This window comes from Mesitornis unicolor, unplaced genomic scaffold (genome assembly GCF_000695765.1).
Source record: "Mesitornis unicolor isolate BGI_N332 unplaced genomic scaffold, ASM69576v1 scaffold4881, whole genome shotgun sequence".
In the NCBI taxonomy this organism is placed as follows: domain Eukaryota; kingdom Metazoa; phylum Chordata; class Aves; order Mesitornithiformes; family Mesitornithidae; genus Mesitornis; species Mesitornis unicolor.
Window position 1 is genome coordinate 37,838 of NW_010164324.1, and position 21,169 is coordinate 59,006.

General features: G+C 41.0%; 1 protein-coding gene across 1 annotated transcript in view; it reads left to right on the forward strand.

The window, feature by feature from the left end:
• The window catches only part of PIKFYVE (phosphoinositide kinase, FYVE finger containing), a gene marked incomplete at its 3' end in the record, with an annotated part of 56,520 nt that extends 35,533 nt beyond the window's left edge, over nucleotides 1–20,987 (forward strand). Inside the window, exons 17-35 of the mRNA XM_010194263.1 lie at nucleotides 859–999; nucleotides 1,684–1,810; nucleotides 2,944–4,130; nucleotides 6,016–6,116; nucleotides 7,266–7,337; nucleotides 8,954–9,125; nucleotides 11,164–11,342; nucleotides 11,841–11,954; nucleotides 13,235–13,343; nucleotides 13,457–13,611; nucleotides 14,186–14,276; nucleotides 15,831–15,891; nucleotides 16,492–16,635; nucleotides 16,803–16,923; nucleotides 18,034–18,129; nucleotides 18,908–18,991; nucleotides 19,479–19,570; nucleotides 20,207–20,371; nucleotides 20,928–20,987. Coding sequence (XP_010192565.1) covers nucleotides 859–999; nucleotides 1,684–1,810; nucleotides 2,944–4,130; nucleotides 6,016–6,116; nucleotides 7,266–7,337; nucleotides 8,954–9,125; nucleotides 11,164–11,342; nucleotides 11,841–11,954; nucleotides 13,235–13,343; nucleotides 13,457–13,611; nucleotides 14,186–14,276; nucleotides 15,831–15,891; nucleotides 16,492–16,635; nucleotides 16,803–16,923; nucleotides 18,034–18,129; nucleotides 18,908–18,991; nucleotides 19,479–19,570; nucleotides 20,207–20,371; nucleotides 20,928–20,987 — 3,271 coding nt within the window. The remainder of the gene's footprint in view (nucleotides 1–858; nucleotides 1,000–1,683; nucleotides 1,811–2,943; nucleotides 4,131–6,015; nucleotides 6,117–7,265; nucleotides 7,338–8,953; nucleotides 9,126–11,163; nucleotides 11,343–11,840; nucleotides 11,955–13,234; nucleotides 13,344–13,456; nucleotides 13,612–14,185; nucleotides 14,277–15,830; nucleotides 15,892–16,491; nucleotides 16,636–16,802; nucleotides 16,924–18,033; nucleotides 18,130–18,907; nucleotides 18,992–19,478; nucleotides 19,571–20,206; nucleotides 20,372–20,927) is intronic.
• Nucleotides 20,988–21,169: the final 182 nt, after the last annotated feature.

The window sequence follows — 21,169 nt, forward strand, 5'->3', positions numbered from 1 at the left end:
GTTCAATTAAAAAGGCTAGCTTCTAGCAAAAGCTTTATCTTTGCTATGCTAAAATGAATGCTGGTGTTCTGAGGAGCTGCCAAACTGTTTTTGTGGTATCTTTTTCTTGCACAGAACTTCTAAAATTTGACTAATGTGAGCTGTGGTAACACAATTGAGAATACTTGGCTTGGGAAGCTATGTCCTCCCTCTAGCAGTGTAGGCCTTTAGTTCTGATAGAGTTGTAGCCCTGCTTTCTCTTTCTGTGCATGGTAATGAAAATGAAGGAGGGGATTGTAAGATTAAAACAGAAGGTGGTCATGATTAGAAGAGCAATTTTGCAGTGCATAGCATTTGAGATCCCATTCCAGAAGCACTGTTCCCAAGTACAGTGGGGACTGAGGCCTTTTGTACAGACGTGTAGAGGTATAGAGCACTGGCATACTCTTCATGAATGGAAGTGTCTCTGAGTGCCAGCACTCAACATTAGCATGTATCTGAAGGCGGAGTATGTAATATTACAAACAGCTTTGATTTAGGATGCTCTCATACCTTTCAGACATAAAGCCTTTTTCCATGTAAGGATGTCAGGTACATTTATATATTTGGATTCTGCTGCAAGTCTCTTACTTCAGACTGTCATTGGACTATATCCTTATGTGCAATTCATGTGTATAACATATTACTGATAAACTGGGTGTTGTGCTGTGGGAATGGGGAAATGTGTGTAATGAACAATTGATGATATGTTCTGGATAGCTGGTTTCCCTAATTTATAGGAAAGGTCAGTATATAAATGAGAGAGAAAGTAATATTAAGCGTTTAAGTGGTTTTTTTCAGATGGATTTGCAATAGTTAACTGCTGTGCTTTGTCTGCAGGAAAGAGAGTTCTTGAAGAACTATGTACAGCGGATAGTTGATGTCAGGCCCAACTTGGTCCTTGTTGAGAAAACTGTGTCTCGAATTGCCCAGGACATGCTCTTAGAGCATGGTATCACTCTGGTCATCAATGTCAAGCCGGTGAGCATTTCCTGCCAGAGTCAGACTGGGCCTTGTGGTAGATATCTGTAATTTCTCCTTGTAGCAAGCTCCCTGGAGAAAGCAAAGAGCTGTCTTATTTTCTCCTCTAACCAAACCTGGGCTCTTTTTTAATGGTACTTCTCTTCCAAGAAGGCAAGACAGGCAAACCTAAAGAGTAACTTCTCCTTAGCTCTTCACAGCTACTCTGCTGTGTAGTTGCATGGTGTAGGTCCTTGTACCCTGGGTTGGTTCTAGTTAACTCTGACTCTTCTTTGTAGCAAATCCTGCATAGGTCCTCAGTGATCCTCAGCCTCCCTGTACCTGTGAGGCAGGGTACAGACAGGTTGTGGCTGTGGGAGTTGACTGAACTTCTGATAGGCAGCACTATGCTGACTGCACTGTACCTCCTGGAACTTTTTTCACTTGAACAGATCCAGATATCTTCAAGGAAGGGCACAATCTTTACCTCTCACCAGAAATATTTACCCAACAGCTTTTCTAAGATTCTTGTGTATTGTGGGTGTGTTTGTGTGATTTGGTTTAACTCAGAGTTTGCATCTCAGTGAGAGGTTTTCTGGATCACACTGGCTTTTTGTTTCTTTGTTGTTTTTTTTTAAGAGCAAACTAAAGATGCTAGTGTGCTTTTTGCACTGTAGATTCTTAATGTTCTTTCAATTTTTACAGCAAGTGTTAGACCGGGTAAGTCGAATGACCCAGGGAGACTTAGTGATGTCAATGGATCAACTGTTGACCAAACCACGTTTGGGAACCTGTCATAAATTTTATATGCAAGTTTTTCAGTTGCCCAATGGTGAGTAAAGCTTCATGTATCTTAGCTTGTATGTATGAAAGGATAAATGCTTTGCTCCTCTTAACGAGATCTGAACAGTTGGATGTCCTGTGTGATCAAATATCCTTCCTACTCATTTTTCTGTAGTTTTGTTACATCTTGGAACTACAGTGAACTGACTGAACACAAAAGCACAATCTTACTGAGATGACACACACTAGATTTTGATTAGGCTGGCTTCTTCCTTCCAAACTGTTTTTTCTCTTCCCACCACTCTGGAGTCTGTCTAGTCTAAGTTTCTGTTCAAAATGGGAAACATTCCTTCCAATGCAGTCAGATTTATCAGGACTTTGTCAGCCAACTGTTGAAAATATTGCAGAACGGAGATTTCATAGCCTGTCTGGATTGTTCAACTGAACAGTTGTTCAGTTGCTTAACCATCCTCAGCATAAAGAATTTTTATATGTAGAAACGTAAAATCATAGAACAGCCCGGGTTGGAAGGGACTTTGAAAGATCATCTGGTCCAACCTTAACATATCAAATTAAAATTTGCCTTGTGGCAATTTTTGCACAATGCCCTTTGTCCAGTCATTGTGCACCTTTGAGAAATCAGGTGTTTGTTTTTCTCTATAGCCTCTTTTAGGCTGTGGAAGTCTGCAAAGTAAGGAAGAAATGCTGCTTCACAGATTACCAATGGTGCTGGCACACATAAATACTTTTGGTGCAAATCTTTGTGGAGATGCAATCTTTGCATCTCTTCCACTTCTCCAGGTCCACTTCCATCCTTTAAATTGCACTCAAAATCTTGTAGGCTTTTGACTTGTAAGGATGCACAAATGTGCCTGAGAGGATAGTAATTCTTTGCTTCACTGCTGCAGTCTGCAGTGATCTTAGAATACGCTGTTTAGACCAATGTGTTCCATGTGGCCTTCACTTGGACTTTATGATGACTTGCTCTACCAAACAGGAGATGTTTTACAGCAAATGCTTGTTCTGCTTATAAAAATAAACTATTTCAGTACAGTTATGTGAGTTTCTGCAGCTGGATTGTGCTACCAGTCTGTTACACTCTCTTCAGTGTGTGAGATACCTAAGAGCAGGTTATCTGTAGTTATCATCTTAACTCCTGTGTTGGTTTTTTTTTAATTCTAGATCAGACAAAAACCCTGATGTTCTTTGAAGGGTGTCCCCAGCACCTGGGTTGCACTATCAAGTTGTGTGGTGCTGCGGAGTACGAGCTGGCCCGTGTGAAGGAGATCCTTATCTTCATGGTCTGTGTGGCTTATCACTCCCAGCTGGAAATCTCTTTCCTTATGGATGAGTTTGCCATGCCCCCTACTCTGACCAAAAACACCTCCTTTCACTCCCTTATTGAGGAGCCAGGAGATGAAAATGAACAACAAAACCTCTTCAATGGTGAGGATTTTGGCACAGCAGTCAGAGATATTGAATTACCCTCTGAAAAGCTTCCTGTAATCTCTGAGTCATTGTCTTCAGATGAGGTCAACTTGCTTGAACAAAGATGTTTATTTGAGAGAGCTGACCAAGAGAACAGTCAACTGGAAATGGCATCCTCCAAACAGCAAGAGCACCACAAAGCAGAGTCACCATTTCCAGTGTTCAACTCTGTACCTCCTGCAATACCTGAAACATCCCTGCTGTCCCTCCGTGGCATGGACCAGCATTTGTTTGCTCTCGATAGCCAGATACTGGAGCCTCTTCAACAGGCAGATGATCTACAGGAGTCCAAGAGTCAGATGAGAGTCTTCAGAGACCCTCTCCAGGATGATACTGGTTTATATGTCACAGAAGAGGTAACTTCTTCTGAGGATCGTCTCAAGACTTACTCTGTAGCATTTAAGCAGGAACTAAAAGATGTTATTCTCTGTATTTCTCCTGTAATGATGTTCCGTGAACCATTTCTTTTGACTGAAAAAGGCATGAGGTGCCCTACTCGGGAATACTTCCCTGAGCAAGTTTATTGGTCTCCTCTCCTGAATAAGGAATACAAGGAGCTGGAGAGCAGAAGGAAGAGACAATTATTGCGGGATCTCTCTGGACTACAAGGGATGAATGGGAGTATCCAAGCTAAGGCTATCCAAATCTTACCTTCTCACGAGTTGGTTAATACTAGAATATCAGAACATCTAGATGACAGCCAGAGCTTAGCCAGAATGCTGGCTGACTATCGGGCCAGAGGAGGGAGGATACTACAGAAAATCACAGATCCCTTTGCCCAAAGTAAGGATGTGTCTAGTGTCCCTACTGGAAAAACTGGGTGCAGAATTGAAGAAGATGAGAAGACACTATCTCAGAGTGAATCCTCATGGTCTCATAAGGTAAGATTCAAAGTTGTTACTTAAAGCCGAGGTTACATCTGTTTCCTCTGGTAATACAGAAGTTGTAGTGTCTCATTAAATGTTAGACCAGAGTTGGTTGGGGTTTTTTTTGTTTTGGCTTTTTCTTTTTTTTGACTGGGTCAAAACTGCATTATAGATTGCAGTGCTCTGGGCACTTAAGTCAATATAACTAGGGACTATGCGGCTATAAGAAAGCAGAATACAAGACTGACTGCAAAATTTCCCTGAGAAGGGAAGAGATTGTGAGACTCTACTTTCTGAGAAATGCACAGTCAAAGTCAGCCAAGAATTGGTGTATTATGTTACCTGTTCAGCTCAGCTGGGCATGACTGATCTCTGAAAATGAGTACATGAAGGATGAGCAAACTTAAAGAAGTTGTTTCTGAAACTGAGCTTTCTTTCTACTTTTATTGCTAATTTCTAAAAGTATAATATTTTTATCATCAGAGGTCTTAATGTCATAGAAACAGCAGTAGGCTGTAATTACATTAAAGTATGTGGCTGTTTGTAAAAGTTTGGATGATCTGAAGAATTGTAGGAATCTCATGGAGGGGAGGTAGATCTTTGTAATTTCAAAGCAAGGCAGTGTGTGCTTGTAGTCAAAATATTTAAAGTTTTTGCCATGAAAGCAACTAACTTGTATCTGAGGAAAAGGATCTTGGGACTTTCTTGAACTGGAATTTGTTCAGGAAAATGTCTATGAACAAGAGTAGCAGAGCTGATTTCTTGAAATAGTCAAACATTTTGGTCCCTGAGTCAATTAGCCCCCAAGTTTATGAGCAGAAGTCACTTTTTAGTTAGTGCTTAAATGTAAATCTGTCTAGCTTCACAGGTCATAATCTTACGAACCGTAAGACAAGCCCTTGCTCTGGATCAGACTGGTTGATGCCGTTTTAAATTTATTCAGTGATCAAAGAAAAGTATTTTGTAACTTCATAGCTCTGTAGGGTGTGGAAGAGAAAACAGCTCCATTCCACCAGCAGCATGGTAAGTCTTTTCAGAGGACAGAAAGTAGAAAGTCTGAATGAGTAATTGAAGTATTTCATATTGTCAGAGTTTTGACTCCAAGGTGTCCTAAACCGTACAGTGATTAGGAGACTCCGGATGTTTGTCTCAGGGCTTTTACTGTTTTCTATTTCCCTTAGCTTCCTTTCTGTAGAAACACGCGTGTATGCATTAGTTTCATTATGCGTATAAATGCATAATGAGTCCAGCGCAAAGCCACAAAGATGACTGAGGGAGTGGAGCATCTCCCTTATGTGGAGCGGCTGAGGGAGCTGGGTCTCTTTAGCCTGGAGAAGAGGAGACTGAGGGGTGGCCTCATTCATGGTTATAAATTTGTAAAGGACGAGTGTCACGAGGAAGGAGCCAGGGTCTTCTCAGTGACAGCCAATGACAGGACAAGGGGCAATGGGAGCAAGCTGGAGCATAGGAGGCTCAATCTGAAAATGAGGAAAAACTTTTTCACTTTGAGGGTGACAAAGCACTGGACCAGGCTGCCCAGAGAGGTTGTGGAGTCTCCTTCTCTGGAGACATTCAAAACCCGCCTGGACGCGTTCCTGTGTGACCTGGTCTGGTGATCCTGCTCTGGCAGGGAAGTTGGACAGGATGATCTTTCGAGGTCCCTTCCGATTCCTAATATTCTGTGATTCTGTGAAATGCTAAAAATGGCAATTAGTAATTATATGGGGTACAAATCTGCCTGAAGCTCAGAGACAATGCAAAGTTAATCTGTAAAAAAAAAAAAAAAAAAAAAAAAAAAAAAAAAAAAAGGAGCAAACTCCTACTAGAATTTTATTATCAGGAGCTGTGTGTAGATGAAGGGTATCTATAACCAGTAAATGAGTTGTCTTCTTTCCACCAGGTGGATTGCCTTAGTCCAGTAAACCATCAGAGGCTCTGTGTTCTCTTCAGTAGCTCTTCTGCTCAGTCCAGCAATGCTCCAAGTGCTTGTGTTAGCCCCTGGTATGAAAACTACTTCTCTACGGTTTGTATAGTTGCTATCCTTTTTCCTGAGTCAAGGTCAGTGCTCGCCCAGGTGTAGGTTGTGCCCATCCTGTAACAGGAACTGTTGCCAAAAGAATTTTGTCTTGCCTGGTCAGGTGGATCCAGAGCAGTATCCCATAGCCTTTGTAATCCCCAAGGCATGAATAACAAAGCACAGCATATGCTTTAGTTGGTCCTTTCACTGTGATGTATGTGTGGGAAGGGTACTGCATGCAGTCCTGTGGGGAAGAGTTAGTCTCTTATAAACACAGAAGAATGTCCAAGCCCAAAAATAAGCCTTGAGAGAACCTCGAAGTACTTCTGGATTGTGTTATCTGAGAGTGGAATTTGAATATATTGGTATCTTTCTCATATTCTAGTCAGCAGTGTAAAGAGCTTTAACTGTATTTACAGCTTAGGGGGCTATAATTTAATTGTGTGCAACTTATGACACACTTCTAGCTCTACTGAACCGGACAGGTCTTGGTGTTTCGTCCTCTAGCTCAGATGAAAATGCAGAGATGGCTCCCTTACAGGGAAAGGAGTTCCTGCGTAATTCCTGTAAAAGTTTAGGAAGGAACCAAAGAAGGTTGTGATAAGCTCACTGAACAGCAACAGTAAGAGGATGTAGATAACTGCTATTAGAGATGTCTGAATTGTGATGCTTAAACTGCAACTTACGCATTTAAAGTGGCTTGGTCGCCTCAAATTCTGAGAAAACAGAAGTTGCTATTAAATCTTCTAGAAGAATAAGGTTTTCTTAGGGCTTTTTTTGTCTTCTGGATGTTCCCTTTTTGTAACTGTTTAAATGATAGTGTTTGAGACTTCAAGCTGTCTAGACTTCTGTGCCCAGATATTCTTGAACATGATCTTCATAAGTGCCATTGAATTATGTTTGACTTTTAAATGTCAAGTTCAAAGTTGTTCTGGTAGGACTCTGATCTCATTATTAGCAAACTTGACAGCAGGGATCTAGGAAGGATAGTCATGAAGAAAAAAAAAAAGCCTTTGAAGGTTTGTAGGGCTGAAAACAAACTAGCAGTGGGTGCAGTTCTGTGCATCTAAAAGCCATTCCATAGCTAACAGTGGCAGCATCCTCCCTCTAAAGCTTTTCTTTCTCTGCTTTAGGATTGTGACCATGGAGTTTTATGGGAAAAATGACCTGACTCTAGGGATTTTTCTGGAGCGCTACTGTTTCAGGTGAGGAGGAATGTATTCTAAATCTCAACCTAAACAAACAAACAAAAAAGCTTTTGATAGGTCTTTTAAGTTTACCTTCTGCCTTCTTCATAGACTCTATTTCCTGTGCACTTAGGAGAATAGCATGCAAGTCTGCAGAGCCGCTTGTGTCCTAGTGAAGCTTACCACTTAAATCTGTTGCTCCCTTTGCTTTATTATCATGCTGTCGTAAAACAGGAACTGGATTTAAGAATTCATTTACTCATGCTCACTTCTTACAAGCAAATATATCCACTGCTTTCCTACTTTGGCCTTGTCTGTCTTATTTCCTTTAATGAGGAAATAGAACAGATTACAAAACGAGACTTACAAGTTCATAAAGACAATTGTGTTCACTTAGCAATTTCTTGTAGTGGTTAGGGCTCTGAGGGCCTAGTTAACAGTCTGAGCGTGTATTCCAAATGGCTGTTTTTCAAGACAAGCAACTACAACATCATTGTATTGATGACAGTTTTCTGAGGTTCCTATTTGAACTTTCATATGAGTTCTCAGAAAGAAACCTTACTCTTTTAGTGTTATCTGAATGTCTCAGAGTAAGACTTTGTTGTATCTGCAAGGTAGTTGATGTAAATGGTCCAGAACACTTCTAGCCCTGGCAAAGTACTCTGTAATTTATCTTGTCTGACAAAGGTGCAAGTTGTTACATTTCAGTAATAACCACTACTTCCAGAACCCATACAGAGTCTCAGCAGGCTGTGAAGCTGCATAGGTAGCCTGTGGCTCCTCAAAATACAAGGTTGCTCTGTTCTCTCCATTGGCCACTCGCAGGAGTGAAATGCTTTTAATGTTCAGCCGTCTCTTGAGGAACAAGTATTTCTCGTGCTGATCAGCGAGGAGGAGGAGGAGCTTAGCTGCCCACTTTTACATTCTTGTTTTCTCTGCTGATAAGCTAGTGTGTGCTGAAGTGAATGTTTCTCAGTCTTCATAGTTTCAGTATTTTTTTTTATTAATTTTTTCTTTCATATGAGCAAAGAGGGTCTGGACATTTTTAGGCTCTTTCTGTTTTTGAAGAATTCCGTTTCACATTGGTGAAATTGGTACATAAACAATTCAGCTTTTATTTTTCTGACTTAAAGAAACCCATCCAAAGAAAGGTCATGGGTTTTTCTGTTCAAGAGGTTGTATGGTGCTGTTTTGCTCACCTAGTCCTTCAGGAGCCGAAAAATTACCATTTTGAAGGCTCTTTGGCACATCTTTGTCATCAGTAGCCTTTGCTGTGGTACACTGCCAAAGTGGTCTTCTAATTTGGTGCCAGGCATTTCCAGGTGCTTGATCCATGTTTTGTGGACTGTATGGAATATGTTGGTAGAAAGTGATTCATTGTGATAGCAACCAGTATTCAGTCACTGCTTTTGGGACCTATACAACCATTGCTGGCAAGGCAACTTCCCTACATGCTATTTCTATATAAGTACAATTCACTCTGCAGAAACAGCTTTTACTGAAGGCTTAGGAAACTTTTACTGTAAAGACAAACAGTGCTGTGATCTTAAAAGGCATATTAGATATGTTGAATCAGTTCTTCAGCAGTGCCTAGCATATGGTCATTCATGAGTGTTTCCATTTCTCTCTCTAAGGCCTTCCTACCAATGCCCCAGCATGTTCTGTGAAACACCAATGGTGCACCACATTCGTCGCTTTGTTCATGGGCAAGGCTGTGTGCAAATTGTGTTAAAGGAGCTGGACTCCCCCGTTCCTGGGTACCAGCACACCATTCTTACTTACTCCTGGTGTAGACTGTGCAAGCAGGTAAGGATGTGAACATAAAAATCATTGCTATTCCGATTTAGTGTTCCGGTTGTGGCTGGTCTTGTGGAGAAAGGAAGCATTTTTGAGAAAGTGCTCGTGCCTGGAGCTATGGCTGAACTAGCACAAAACCTGTTACTGATACAGATGTTCTCATGTATCTACTAATTCCTCTTGTAGGAATGGGGCTGGTGAGGGTGAAACAGCTTGTCTGAGCTGTTTTTCCTGTTGGAAAGTGTCAAACCTGGCTCTGAGAGGATAGGTTTAAGTGGAATTGATATTGTCCTGGTTTCTCTGGCATATAATCATAGAATCAATTTTCTATTCAGGAATAGAAAATGAGGTTTTGAGAAGACTACAGCACCTGATTCAGTGGGAACAAAGTTAATAAGACATTTCAGTTTAGTTTGTGACAAGCTGTGGTATATGGTTTTCCATGGAGATCAAGGTCTTTAGCAGTTTCAGGTTAGCCAGGTGCAGAAGCTAGCAGGAGCGAACGCCAGGGCAGCTGACCCAAGCTGACCAACAGAAGTATGCCATACCATAAACATCATGCTCACTATAAACTGGGGAGCTGGCTGGGGACAGCCCTCTTTGCTCGATGATTGCTGTCCCTGGTGGGTCTTGCCCATCATTCTGCTCCCGAGGCCTACTCCCCTGTTAGTTGTGACCATCACGCTTCCAGCGTGCTGGAAAGCTTCCAGCTTTTGCTGGAGATGTGGTGCTTGCAGTGTTTAATATCTAGCATTCTCTGCTGGGACCACTATATGGGCTGAGTATAACTTTGTGTACTTTATAGTAATATATTGGTATTAATAATAGTTTTTAATTATTATCTTTTTAAATCTGTTTTAGTTTCAACTCACAGGTCTCCTTTCCTTTTCTTTATTACCCATCTTGGGAGAGGAGGGGTCACTGGGTGATAGAACAACTGACTAAAGGGAGACAGATATATTGCTAGAAACTAATTTCTGAGACATGGGAAAGGTGGAGTTGCCCTCTTAGAGGTGAAGAGTATGGTCCCTTCCCTGCAATGAATCAGTTTGAGCATCAAAATAATGTATATATGGGGCAGGGCAGATACTGAGACCTACTGACTTAGTAATTGGCCAAAACCACTTGATGTTCTTTGATCTGCTATGGACTGGCCAGTCTGCATTGCATCAATGTGACGTCTGGGCTTCTTTTAGTACTCATTAGAAAGTAAGTCAAATATTCATTAGAAGAATGATAAATGGCTTTAAAAAAACCCACTAGATAGTAAGAGTGTATATTATCTAAAACATGTTCTATCATTTAGCTAAGAAAACATTACTAACTAGATACTCATCTCTAGCTAAACATTGTAAAACCTAAGAGCCTTTGAAGAGATGAGAATAAAACTTAATTAAAAATTATTCTTGTAGTGCCTGAAACGCAAAGCATCTCAATTACACATATGGATGACTCAGGTCACCTACTTATGCTGGCTTAAACATAGGTGTTGGTTTTAAAGATACCAGGAGAAAATTAATATCATCGCTGAAGGCAAGCCCTACGCTGCTGTGTATACACTTGTTCTATAACCTTTTATTTCTGTGTGCTCACGTAAACACTAATGTGCTTGTGGCTATCAAGTATGCATAAAGCGGTGACTACTCTAAGTTTGCAAGCACTGCTGAAGTTGAAATACACTGCAGAGCAATACCAATGTATTTGCAGCTGAAGAATCACCAGGGGAAAAAGTATATGCTGAAGCCACTGCTGCTGACTGGGTGACTGGAAATTGTCTCTTTGCAGAGAAATAGCATCCCAGATACATATCCTTGACAGAAGATTGTTTGCACTCCCCCAGCTTGGCACCTGTCATCATCAACTAGCAGTTTTTGTTTATCTGATTTACTGTTAACTATGTGTTCACCTTAGCTTTGCATAAATGCTAAGCTTTTAAGTACTAAGTTTAGTATGTTTCAGAGTCATGGGTGCTTCTGATACTAGAAATACTAGGTTACTGTCTAGGTTAGCCTGATGAAATTAAGACACTTGGCTTTCAATTTTTCAGGTGACACCAGTTGTTCCCCTTTCCAATGATTCTTGGTCTATATCTTTTGCAAAATACCTTGAGCTGAGATTCTACGGGCACCAATACACTCGAAGAGCCAATGCAGAGCCTTGTGGTCATTCCATTCACCATGACTATCACCAGTATTTTTCCTATAATCAGATGGTGGCATCTTTCAGGTGAGGTCCACTGCTTAGAACTTCCTTCTTCCTCTCTAGTACTATGTGAAACATGTAGCTCTAGTAATGATTCATCAGGTATGTCCTTCACTTTGAGTACAGCATAGGATAGCATAACTGCACTATAACCACAAGTGCAGGATTATGTTCTGGTTTGCAGGGGGCATGGTGAGTGCCTTCACTGTCCTGGGTGGGGTGGGCAGTGTTCCTAAAAATGGATGGCTCTAGTTCTGGATACAAAAGGGAAACACTTTTCCCCCTGTCTAATCTCAAAAACTTTCAGAAATTTATTTTTGCAACCTGATCTGTGGTTTTACTTTTTGCCTTAGGAGATAAATGAGCAGGGTGTTAATGCTACTAAAAGGTAGCATTACTAAAAGGAAGCCCTGGACACATTGACAGTGCTCCTTTTCATATAGGGGCCACAAATGGCAATATGGTGTAGAATTAGTGCCATGTGGGGAGAAGCTTGCTAATAGCTGTTGCATTTCCTCTCAGCTACTCTCCAATCCGGCTGCTTGAAGTATGTGTCCCACTCCCCAAGATCTACATCAAACGGCAGGCTCCATCCAAGGTTACTATTTTGCAGGATCTTAAGGATTTCTCTCAAAAGTAAGCTTTGTTTTTAATGCCTTCCTCAGCTTATTTGTATTTTGTACTTCTGTTAGCCGAATACAAAAGCATTTTTGCTAGCATAGGTAACACTTGCTGAATTATTCATTATTTAATGGGAAAGTAATGGTTTAAAACACATGTATATGTGCATATACTTCTAAGGGAAGGATGGTATTAGAATCTTCTTTATTATGTTTACCTGTTCCGTCAGTACTAATCTCTCATCTTTTCATCTGGTAGTAATTCAGCTTAATTTTAGCCAGTAGAAACTAAGATTCTCCCTCATCTCTGAATGTTGCACTGGTATTTGAGCAATATAACATGTTTCTGAATGATGTTGCCAAGTAGCCACTGAAACATTGACCATCAGCTGGTGTCTGAAATGTCATCTTTTCTTACAAAATGCCTGCTCAAGCACGGCTAAATTATTTCTAATTCCTCCCTCTAATGAGAAAAATGGAGAAGAGCAGGTGGTATTAGAAGGCTTAATCTGAAAACTGCAGGTAACACTTTCTACCCTTACGCTAACGTTCCTTTTTGGAAGATCTGACTAAGTTTAAATTGTGCCTTCAGCCCAGAAAAACTGTGAAGTCATTGTTCAAATCTGTTGTTCAAGCAGAACTGTTCCCATATTGGTCATGTGGCAACTAAACTGTCTGGGGTGTAAAAGGCGCTGCCTTTGTTAACTATTGAATATTACAACAGCGGATGTTCTTGTAGTCTAAGGTAAACTATGGTAAGCCCAGACACCTGCTAAACCTAGGAACAAAAAAGTGGGAGACAGGCATGATGTAACTGTATGGAATCCAGCCTGACTGCTGTTCTGCCTTGTAGCAGCATTCCTGTATGGCTGATGTCTCTGTGACTGCCTGTGTTCAGAACCTGTGGAGCTTTATTTAAAGCTGAAATAGTTACTCATTCTGACTGTGAGCCCTTCTGGTGGAGGTATAGCTTGCAGTCTCAGATTCTTCCTAGTCACAGATGACACAATAGTTCCCCTCTGCTAGTAATGTGTTTGTGGCCTTTGTATTGCTCTCTGACAACTTCCACTGCTAAGAATAAGTTATAAAGAGGAATGTCAGTGTGTGTAACATCTAGGTTTCTGCTATAGTAATGATTTTTTTCCCAACTTTCCCTGTAAACTCAGTGGGACAGCCTGCTGTGTAGGACTGCCATATATAATTTCTTGTGTTCTTAAATGCATTCAGACTTTTATTAAAGGATGTTGAAGATGTTGCAAGTAGTCACAGCTTAATTCTTTGTGTCCTTGTTGACAGGGTGTCACAAGTGTATCTAGCTGTTGATGATCGCCTTGCTTCTCTGAAAACTGATACTTTCAGCAAAACGAGAGAAGAGAAGATGGAAGACCTCTTTGCCCAAAAGGAGGTAATGGACTGTTTATTCATCAGTAGACTGTAGGCTGCAAAGTGTTTGGAGAAGCTACTTAGATCTAGTGTCATCTCTGGTCACGGAACACTGATGGTTTTTTCTTTTGGCAGATGGAAGAGGGGGAGTTTCAAAACTGGACTGAGAAAATCCAAGCAAGGCTGCTTTCATCATCATTAGATACACCTCAACAGCTGCAGTCAGTTTTTGAGTCTCTGATAGCTAAAAAGCAAGGACTTTGTGAGATGCTACAAGCCTGGAATAACAGGTAAGAGGACACATGTTAGAATCATGCGCAGCACTGAGACTGGTTATAAAAGGGAAGAGTTTTTAATTTGTACTTTCTCTCCCTGTAGTGCAGTTGCTATATAGAATGTGTTACGACAGCTTGTGCTGAATGTTCTCTAGTGGTTAAGACCACAGAGCTGGTTGATTGGAACGGAAAAACATTTGAGGCCAGATAATAAAAGTATTATGTTGTAGAGCACAACTTGCATCTGAGAGAAGAAAGTGTCATTTGAATAAAGGTGGAAGAGAAGGGAAGAGATGAACATGGGAAAGCAATTAGGTGAAATTATCTCAGAGGTGAAGAAAATGTTCTGGATTTGGCCTTTTGAAACATAGCTTTGGCACATCGTAGCAACCATGTGAGTTTGCAGTAAAGACTTATGAAGGCATGCTTGTCTCTGTTCTAGTATGGAGAAACTTTGTAACTTCTGTCTTTCATAGCTGATACCTATAAACTTATATTTTGATTAGGTTTTGGTTTGGTTTGGGTTTTTTGTTTGTTTGCATTTTTTTATTTCACATTTGTTTTGTTGTTTTTGTATTTTTTTTTTAAGATTACAGGATCTCTTCCAACAAGAGAAAGGGAGAAAACGTCCATCAGTACCACCCAGCCCAGGGAGACTGAGACAAGGTGAAGAAAGCAAGGTATGAATAGCAGACTTAGAAGCTACTTAAACTTTTGTTTTTTTAATTCTTGGAGCAACACAATAATCTGAAGACTGGCTTCAGTCTGTTCATCTATACAGACCTAGATAAGTGGTCTGTGTGGTGGACAGGGAGCTGGCTGATGGGCTGTTTCCAGAGAGTGGTAATAAATGTTTCATTCTCTAACTGGCAACCAGCCACAGGTGGGCTCCCTTGGGGATCAATATTGGGCCCAGCGCAATTTAATATCTTCATAAGTGATCTGGATGTTGGGGTCAAGAGCTCCCTGTTGAAGTTTGCTATTGACACCAAAATGAGTGGGGTAGTTGACACTCCAGAAGGGAGAGCCACCCTCCAGGAAGACCTGGACAGACTGGACGAGTGGGCTAGCAGGAACTGTATAAAGTTCAACATGGACAAATGTAAGGTCTTGCATCTGGGTGTACATAATCCAGGAAAGCAGCTGAGACTGGGTTCCACATGGCTAGAGAGCAGCCCTGTGGAAAGAGACCTGGGAGTCTTGGTGGATGACAAGCTCAACGTGAGCAAACAGTGTGCCGCAGCTGTAAAGAAAGCCAACAGGATGCTGGGTTGCATTAAGAAGGGCATCACCAGCAGAGACAAAGAAGTCATTATCCCTCTTTCCTTGGTGCTGGTCAGACCACACCTTGAGTACTGTGTCCCATTTTGGTTCCCGCTATACAAAAAAGATGTGGGCAGGTTGGAAAGGGTCCAGAGAAAAGCACCGAGGATGATCATATGGCAGGTATTACAGTCATCTGAAGAAAGGCTGAGAAAACTGGGCCTGTTCAGCCTTGGGAAGAGAAGGCTTAGGGGGGACCTTATCACCATGTACCAGTACATAAAGGGTGGCTACCAAGAAGATGAAGACTGCCTTTTCACAAGGAGTCACATGGAAAAGATAAGGGGTAATGGACACAAGTTGCTTCTGGGGAGATTCCAGTTGAACTCCAGAAGAATTTTTTACCATGAGATCAATCAGACGTTGGAATAATCTTCGAGGGGAAGTGGTAAATTGCCCTACATTGGTCAGTCTTAAGAGTCAGCTTGACAGGGTGCTGACTCACCTCATTTAAACTATACTTTTACCTTGAAAGGATGGACTAGATAATCCTTGTGGTCCCTTCCAACCTGGTGTTCTATGATTATATGATTCAGTTTTCTTAATTAAACTTCTTTTACCGCATCATGTAGTTTTCAGGTGTAAAAGCTTGAATTGCGTGTTAGCATATTCATCTTTTCCTAAAGGTGTGAACCAAGACCCATATTGTTAGATGTTAAAATGCACTTAGCCTTGATCTAGGAAGAGTGTAGTCTTAAAAGCAGCATACAGACCTGACAGCAGTCCTAAGCATCTTGTGAAGCTGGGTTACTGTTGCCTTGTCTTTTTTCTGTGGTGGCAAATACAGTGACAGTGCAGTCAGGTGGGAGTGCTCTGCTGTGCTACATCTGCTATTGCAAGTGTTCCACAGAGGAAGGGATAGAGCTATGAAGAGCTTGGTGTTAACATTAGTGTTTTGTTATTCTCCCTAGATTAGTAGCATGGATGCTTCCCCACGCAATGCTTCTCCAGCGGTGCAAAATGGAGAGAAAGGTCTGTTGTTTGTTTGTTTGTTTGTTTGTTTGTTTTCCTGAAGCTACCAAAAGAAGCTTGCTCTAACCCTTTTCTTGACATAATGTTAAATGCCTTTATTAAATTTGATAATTTAGAAAAACAGTTAATCCCCGTTGTGTCAGATGGGAGTAAGCCCATTTCTAGCTTGCTATTACAAAAAGCAAAGTCTGTTTCTAATATGAAGCTGAATTACTAATGATACTAAATTGGCCAGCAAGGGTTTTTCTCTGAACTTGAGTTTAAAACCTTTCAGAGGCTTTCTAAATAACTGAATAACTACATGGAATTTGGAAAATGCCTTTTGCCGTCTGTGAGGTGTTATGAGTCCTGAGACCTCTTATCTGTGAGGGATACAGAGAGTTTGTGGGAACTGAAGGTAATGGGTATAAATGTATACATCTTCTGAAAGTTATGTGCTACACTGATCAGCTTGCCCAGTCCTTTGCTTTGAGTGGGCTTACCTGCTTTCGAAGTCAAAACTTCTTGAAAGTAGACACTGGTGATAGTTTGGCCTGAGAGCAAGTAATAATCACTTCTGACAGCAATGTAAAATGCTTTCTTCTGTCCTTGTACTCTCAGAGGATCGTTTCCTGACTACTTTATCAAGTCAGAGCTCTGCAGGCTCCACTCATCTACAGCTGCCCACCCCTCCAGAGGTTGTTTCAGAGCATATGACTGGTGCCAGCACACTGTCTGAACAGGACACAACTAGCAGCTCAGAAGGTATAATTCGGTTATGGTCTTGTATTCTTTCTGTCGCTTCTCTGTGGCAAGCATATGAGATCTATTTAGGAAATGGCAAATCTGGTAGCCCTGTAGTCTGCAAACTTCCTTCTGAATTTACCTCCTGAAGTTTGATATGATGCAGACTTAACTTATCTCTGTTCCAGATGTGTTTGATGGACACTTACTGGGATCTACAGACAGCCAAGTGAAGGAGAAGTCTACTATGAAAGCTATTTTGGCTAACTTTTTGCCTGGAAACAACTATAACCCCATTCCATTTCCCTTGTAAGTACTGCACAATATATACTAAGTACAAAATTAACAGCCTGGTCAAATTGCAAACAGAGCCATGCATGCTTCCTTTGCTCAGTATGTAATTTAAGTAATCACTTGGGTTTGCCTTTGAATAAGCTATAGAACTTCCTCAAGGCAAGGAGTTTTCTGTGTTCCTTCTAGGTGTTTGTAGGTTACCCACTTTTCTTATTAATGATCCACCCTTATGCATATACATTATCAGTTTTTCCTCCTCCTAGCAGGCATGCCTCTTCAGAACTCTTGTGGGAGGGGAAGGGCTGGGGGAAGGGGGAAAAAGATGTCTTCTAACTTCATTGCTGCAGGGAAGGAGCAGAAATGTCCTTCCTTAGCAACAGTTACTAAATCTACGTGCCTGCCTCTTGTTTTTGCTTCCAGACCTCTTCCCTTGAGGGTTGGACTCAAATTGGCATTGTCTGGGTGTAGGTCAGGTTCAATAGCTACTGCATGTGCCTTCAAGTCCCCCTTTCATGTGAAAAAGGGCAGCCCGGAAAGTCTTTCAGCTACTTGGTCTGCGTGCTTTGTAGTGTTTCTTGTTTGACATGAGCCTAACGTTTGGCAGCCTGAGTTTAACTTCCGAATCCTACCCCAGGGTAGTAGTGAAGGCCATGGGCTAATGAGGTGAAAGTTGAGTGACTGGACTCTACAGATAAATAAAAGAAAATCTTAAACACAGGAGACTTTTGGGAATTTTCTGTGCTAAACTGCTTGTTTAGGAAAGAGTCCAGGTTTGTCCTCTAACTTCTATCTGCAGACTGTGCTGCAGGACAGTTAAAACAAGATGAGGCAGGTTTTGTTGCCATTAGAAACAGTGGCTGCTAAACAGAAACAGACTCTTACTCTAACTTGGAGCTGGTCTTCTGATATAAGCAGCTTGCTTGAAGTGCTGATTGCCCTAACACATTACCATTTAGATTTAACCACATAGCTATGAATGTGTCTGGGAGAAGCTGATCTGGGGAGCTTTGGTTGCTTGTGCCTGGGAGTGCAGTGATGAGATCTGGCTTTTGATCAGAGCTTAACCTTCTCTTTCCACGAACTCTTACGATCTACTAACTGTCTCCCTATATTGTTTTCATTTAGTGACCCAGATAAGCACTACCTAATGTATGAACATGAACGTGTACCTATTGCAGTCTGTGAGAAAGAACCAAGCTCCATCATAGCTTTTGCTCTCAGGTACTGGTGTGATTTTGCTGTTCATCTGACACATGTTGCACTTTTGCAGTTTATCTGTGCAAGAAATATTTAAATACTAATGTTAGGCAACAAGCATGACAGAATTTTTTCACTCAGCTGTGTTGAGAGTTTCTGCCAGAGCTGAAGTTCTCTCCTTTTACTATTGAGATATGGAAACTAGGCTTTCCAGCTTGTAACTGGATTTTGGGCTTTTCTTGTCACACTCTAGTACACAAAAATAAATTATTTGTAGTGTTCCCTGTAAATTGAGATATTGTTAGAGAAAGAGGTACAACTAAATTTTGCTCACTCTCCAGTGTGGAGGAAGTGTAACTGAGCTAGGTAACAACAGTTAGGTATTCAGTCTGTCTCTTGCCTGCATTCAGTCGTAGCAGCTCTTGCTACTACTTAACTCCAAACCAGCTGCTTCAGTAAATCTCAGGGTTTGCATGTCACAAGGCAGCGGACTTTTAAAGTGCATTCTTAAATCATGGGAGATGGAAAAACAAGGGGGGATTTTTCCTGCAGTATGATCTAGAGCAACTTCTGTTCTAAGGGAACTAAGTTCTAATTGTAAAGAAATTATAAAATTTGTAATAATTATAAAATTATAAAATTGTAAATAATAAAGGAAGGAGAAGTTTTTGAACTGTGGGTTTTTGTTTCCTGTTGTTGATTCTGAACTGAATCTTTGAGTTGGTGTTAGAGTCTCCCAGAGAACAACTGGCTCTTTTTTCTTTTTTTAATTTATTTTTTAAAATTTTCCTCTCCCCTTCAGTTGCAAGGAGTACAGAAATGCCCTGGATGAGTTGTCCAAAGCATCTCTGAAGAACAGTTATGAAGAAGGACTACAGCCAAACAGGTTACATGCAGGAACTACAGTACATAGCGTAAAGGCACAGTGTTTACAGTGGATAAGCCAAAACTAGTTTGGGGAAGTACCCTCAAAATATGCCTCTGTTAGTATCCCTGCTTTCTGATGGAATCTGACACATTCGATGTAACCAACACGTGCTTGCAGTATCTTGGTTTCCATTTCATGCTGGGGACTGTGCTGGCTCCATGACCTGATCCCTTGACTATGCACATGGTAGGGGTTACTGGGCCTGCTTACCTTTCCTGTGATGACAGATGGGACTGTTGTTATGGAGCCCTGAGGGGTTTTTCTCTTGGAGGTGGAGGAGGACAACTTTGGAGAGTCCTACACCATTACAACTTTAAAGTGTATCCACTTCTCTTAACAGTACCTAGTGTTAGGCATGGAGGAGAAATAAATGTACAGGAGTAAAGCAATAGTGTCTCAGGTTGTTGGGCTCATTGCTGCTTTTTTTTTTTGTTTCTCCTTTCAGCATGTCAGACAGCAAACCAAAGAACAGTAGCCCTGTCCGCCTGCCTGAGACTAACATGGGTCCTTCAAATCGCAATGCAGAACTAGAACAGCGTAAGACCATTTTGCCGAAATCACATTTATGATGCTAATCTCATCTAATACTTGAGTCCACTTAACCTGGATTTTAGCTCTTGTGAAAGTTGTTACAACAAAGAAAATGCATGCTGAGTTGAAAATGTGACTAGTCTTAGGATTGACTTGATGTGGAATGTGGCGGGGAGGGTGTGTGTTTTTTGAAGTCTGTGCCCATGATGGCTTTCTCTGATTCTTAAGAGATCACACTATCATACCCTGATTTAATATGTTATGGACCCTGGACATTGTTCAAGTCTAGCCTGTTCAGTGTGGTATGTTGCCTATAATATATTCTGACCTCTTTTGGCACTGCCTTCTGTAAAAAGACAGTAATTAAAATATTTTGAAATGGAGGAGCGAAGTTCTTACTATGTTAAAGACCCTTATGCTTGGTTTGTGTTTTCAGATGACTCAGCATTTTAGAATGCTACTCAGAACACTACATCAGCTAACCTGATAGACCTTGGTTACCTGAAGAATAGCAAATGAGTTGCAGCTGAATGACATAAATTCCTCTAGTTAGAATGATGGAGAGTGCTTATATGAGTCATACTTGTATTAAACTGCCTGTGGAAATGCCAAGGCCAACTTCATTATTCTTTTTCACTGTAGCAAAAAAACCATCTGGTGTTCTGTCTTTCTTCCGTGGCACGGGAGGGAGGAGCCCGGACCTGTCATCCCAGAAGAGAGAGACCTTACGTGGTGCTGACAGTGCCTACTACCAAGTTGGACAGATGGGCAAAGAAGGAGCAGAAAACCAAGGAGCAGAGCCTCAAGGTATAAGACTGTTGAGTCCATCTTCTGTCTTGGATTGTTACTTCTCCCAAATGTCATTCATTACTTGTAAGGCCCAGAATGCGTTCCTGCTCATACTTTTTCAACAATCCAAGTTTACTCAACGTGCATTGAAAAGAAATGATTTGAGCATCAAATGTAGGTTTCTTCTAAAGACACGGCTTTGTATTATGACACTGGATATAGGGCACTTTCAATAGGCATGTCCGGGCTTGAATGCCTTTGGATTGAGTTGACTCTAGTTGAACAGCCCAGTGTCTCTTCCTCACTTTCTGTTTAATGTTCATTGTTTCAGCTCATGGAAAATGAAGAGAAAACAAAGAGAAAGCTTGTACTTACATGTCCTGTAAACAGCAGTGCCCTTCTAGCATACATGTTATAGCTGAATCTGTAATTCCCTATGTATAGTTCCCTCTCTGTTCTTAAAAGAAGAAAATATTTTTCTTGTCATGTGAGTTTACAAATAGTATCTTACATGGCTTTCTCAGTAATAATAATAATTAACAACCATGAGTGAATGGTCCCTCTATGCTTTTAGATGATGTAGATGGAGGAGATGGACAGAAGAAACAGCTGGTGAATCCCCATGTGGAACTCCGTGAGTAGAATAACTGAAGATAATAGTTATTTTTTCTTTGTATTGGGCAGGAAGGGAAAACAAGTCAAATCAAATAAAGAACAGAGCAATGCAGTTTTTACTTAATGTAATCCATCTCTCTGTTGCAAAAATACACTTTAAAACTTTTTTCCTCTTTCCCCCTCTCTCTCTCTTTCCCCCTC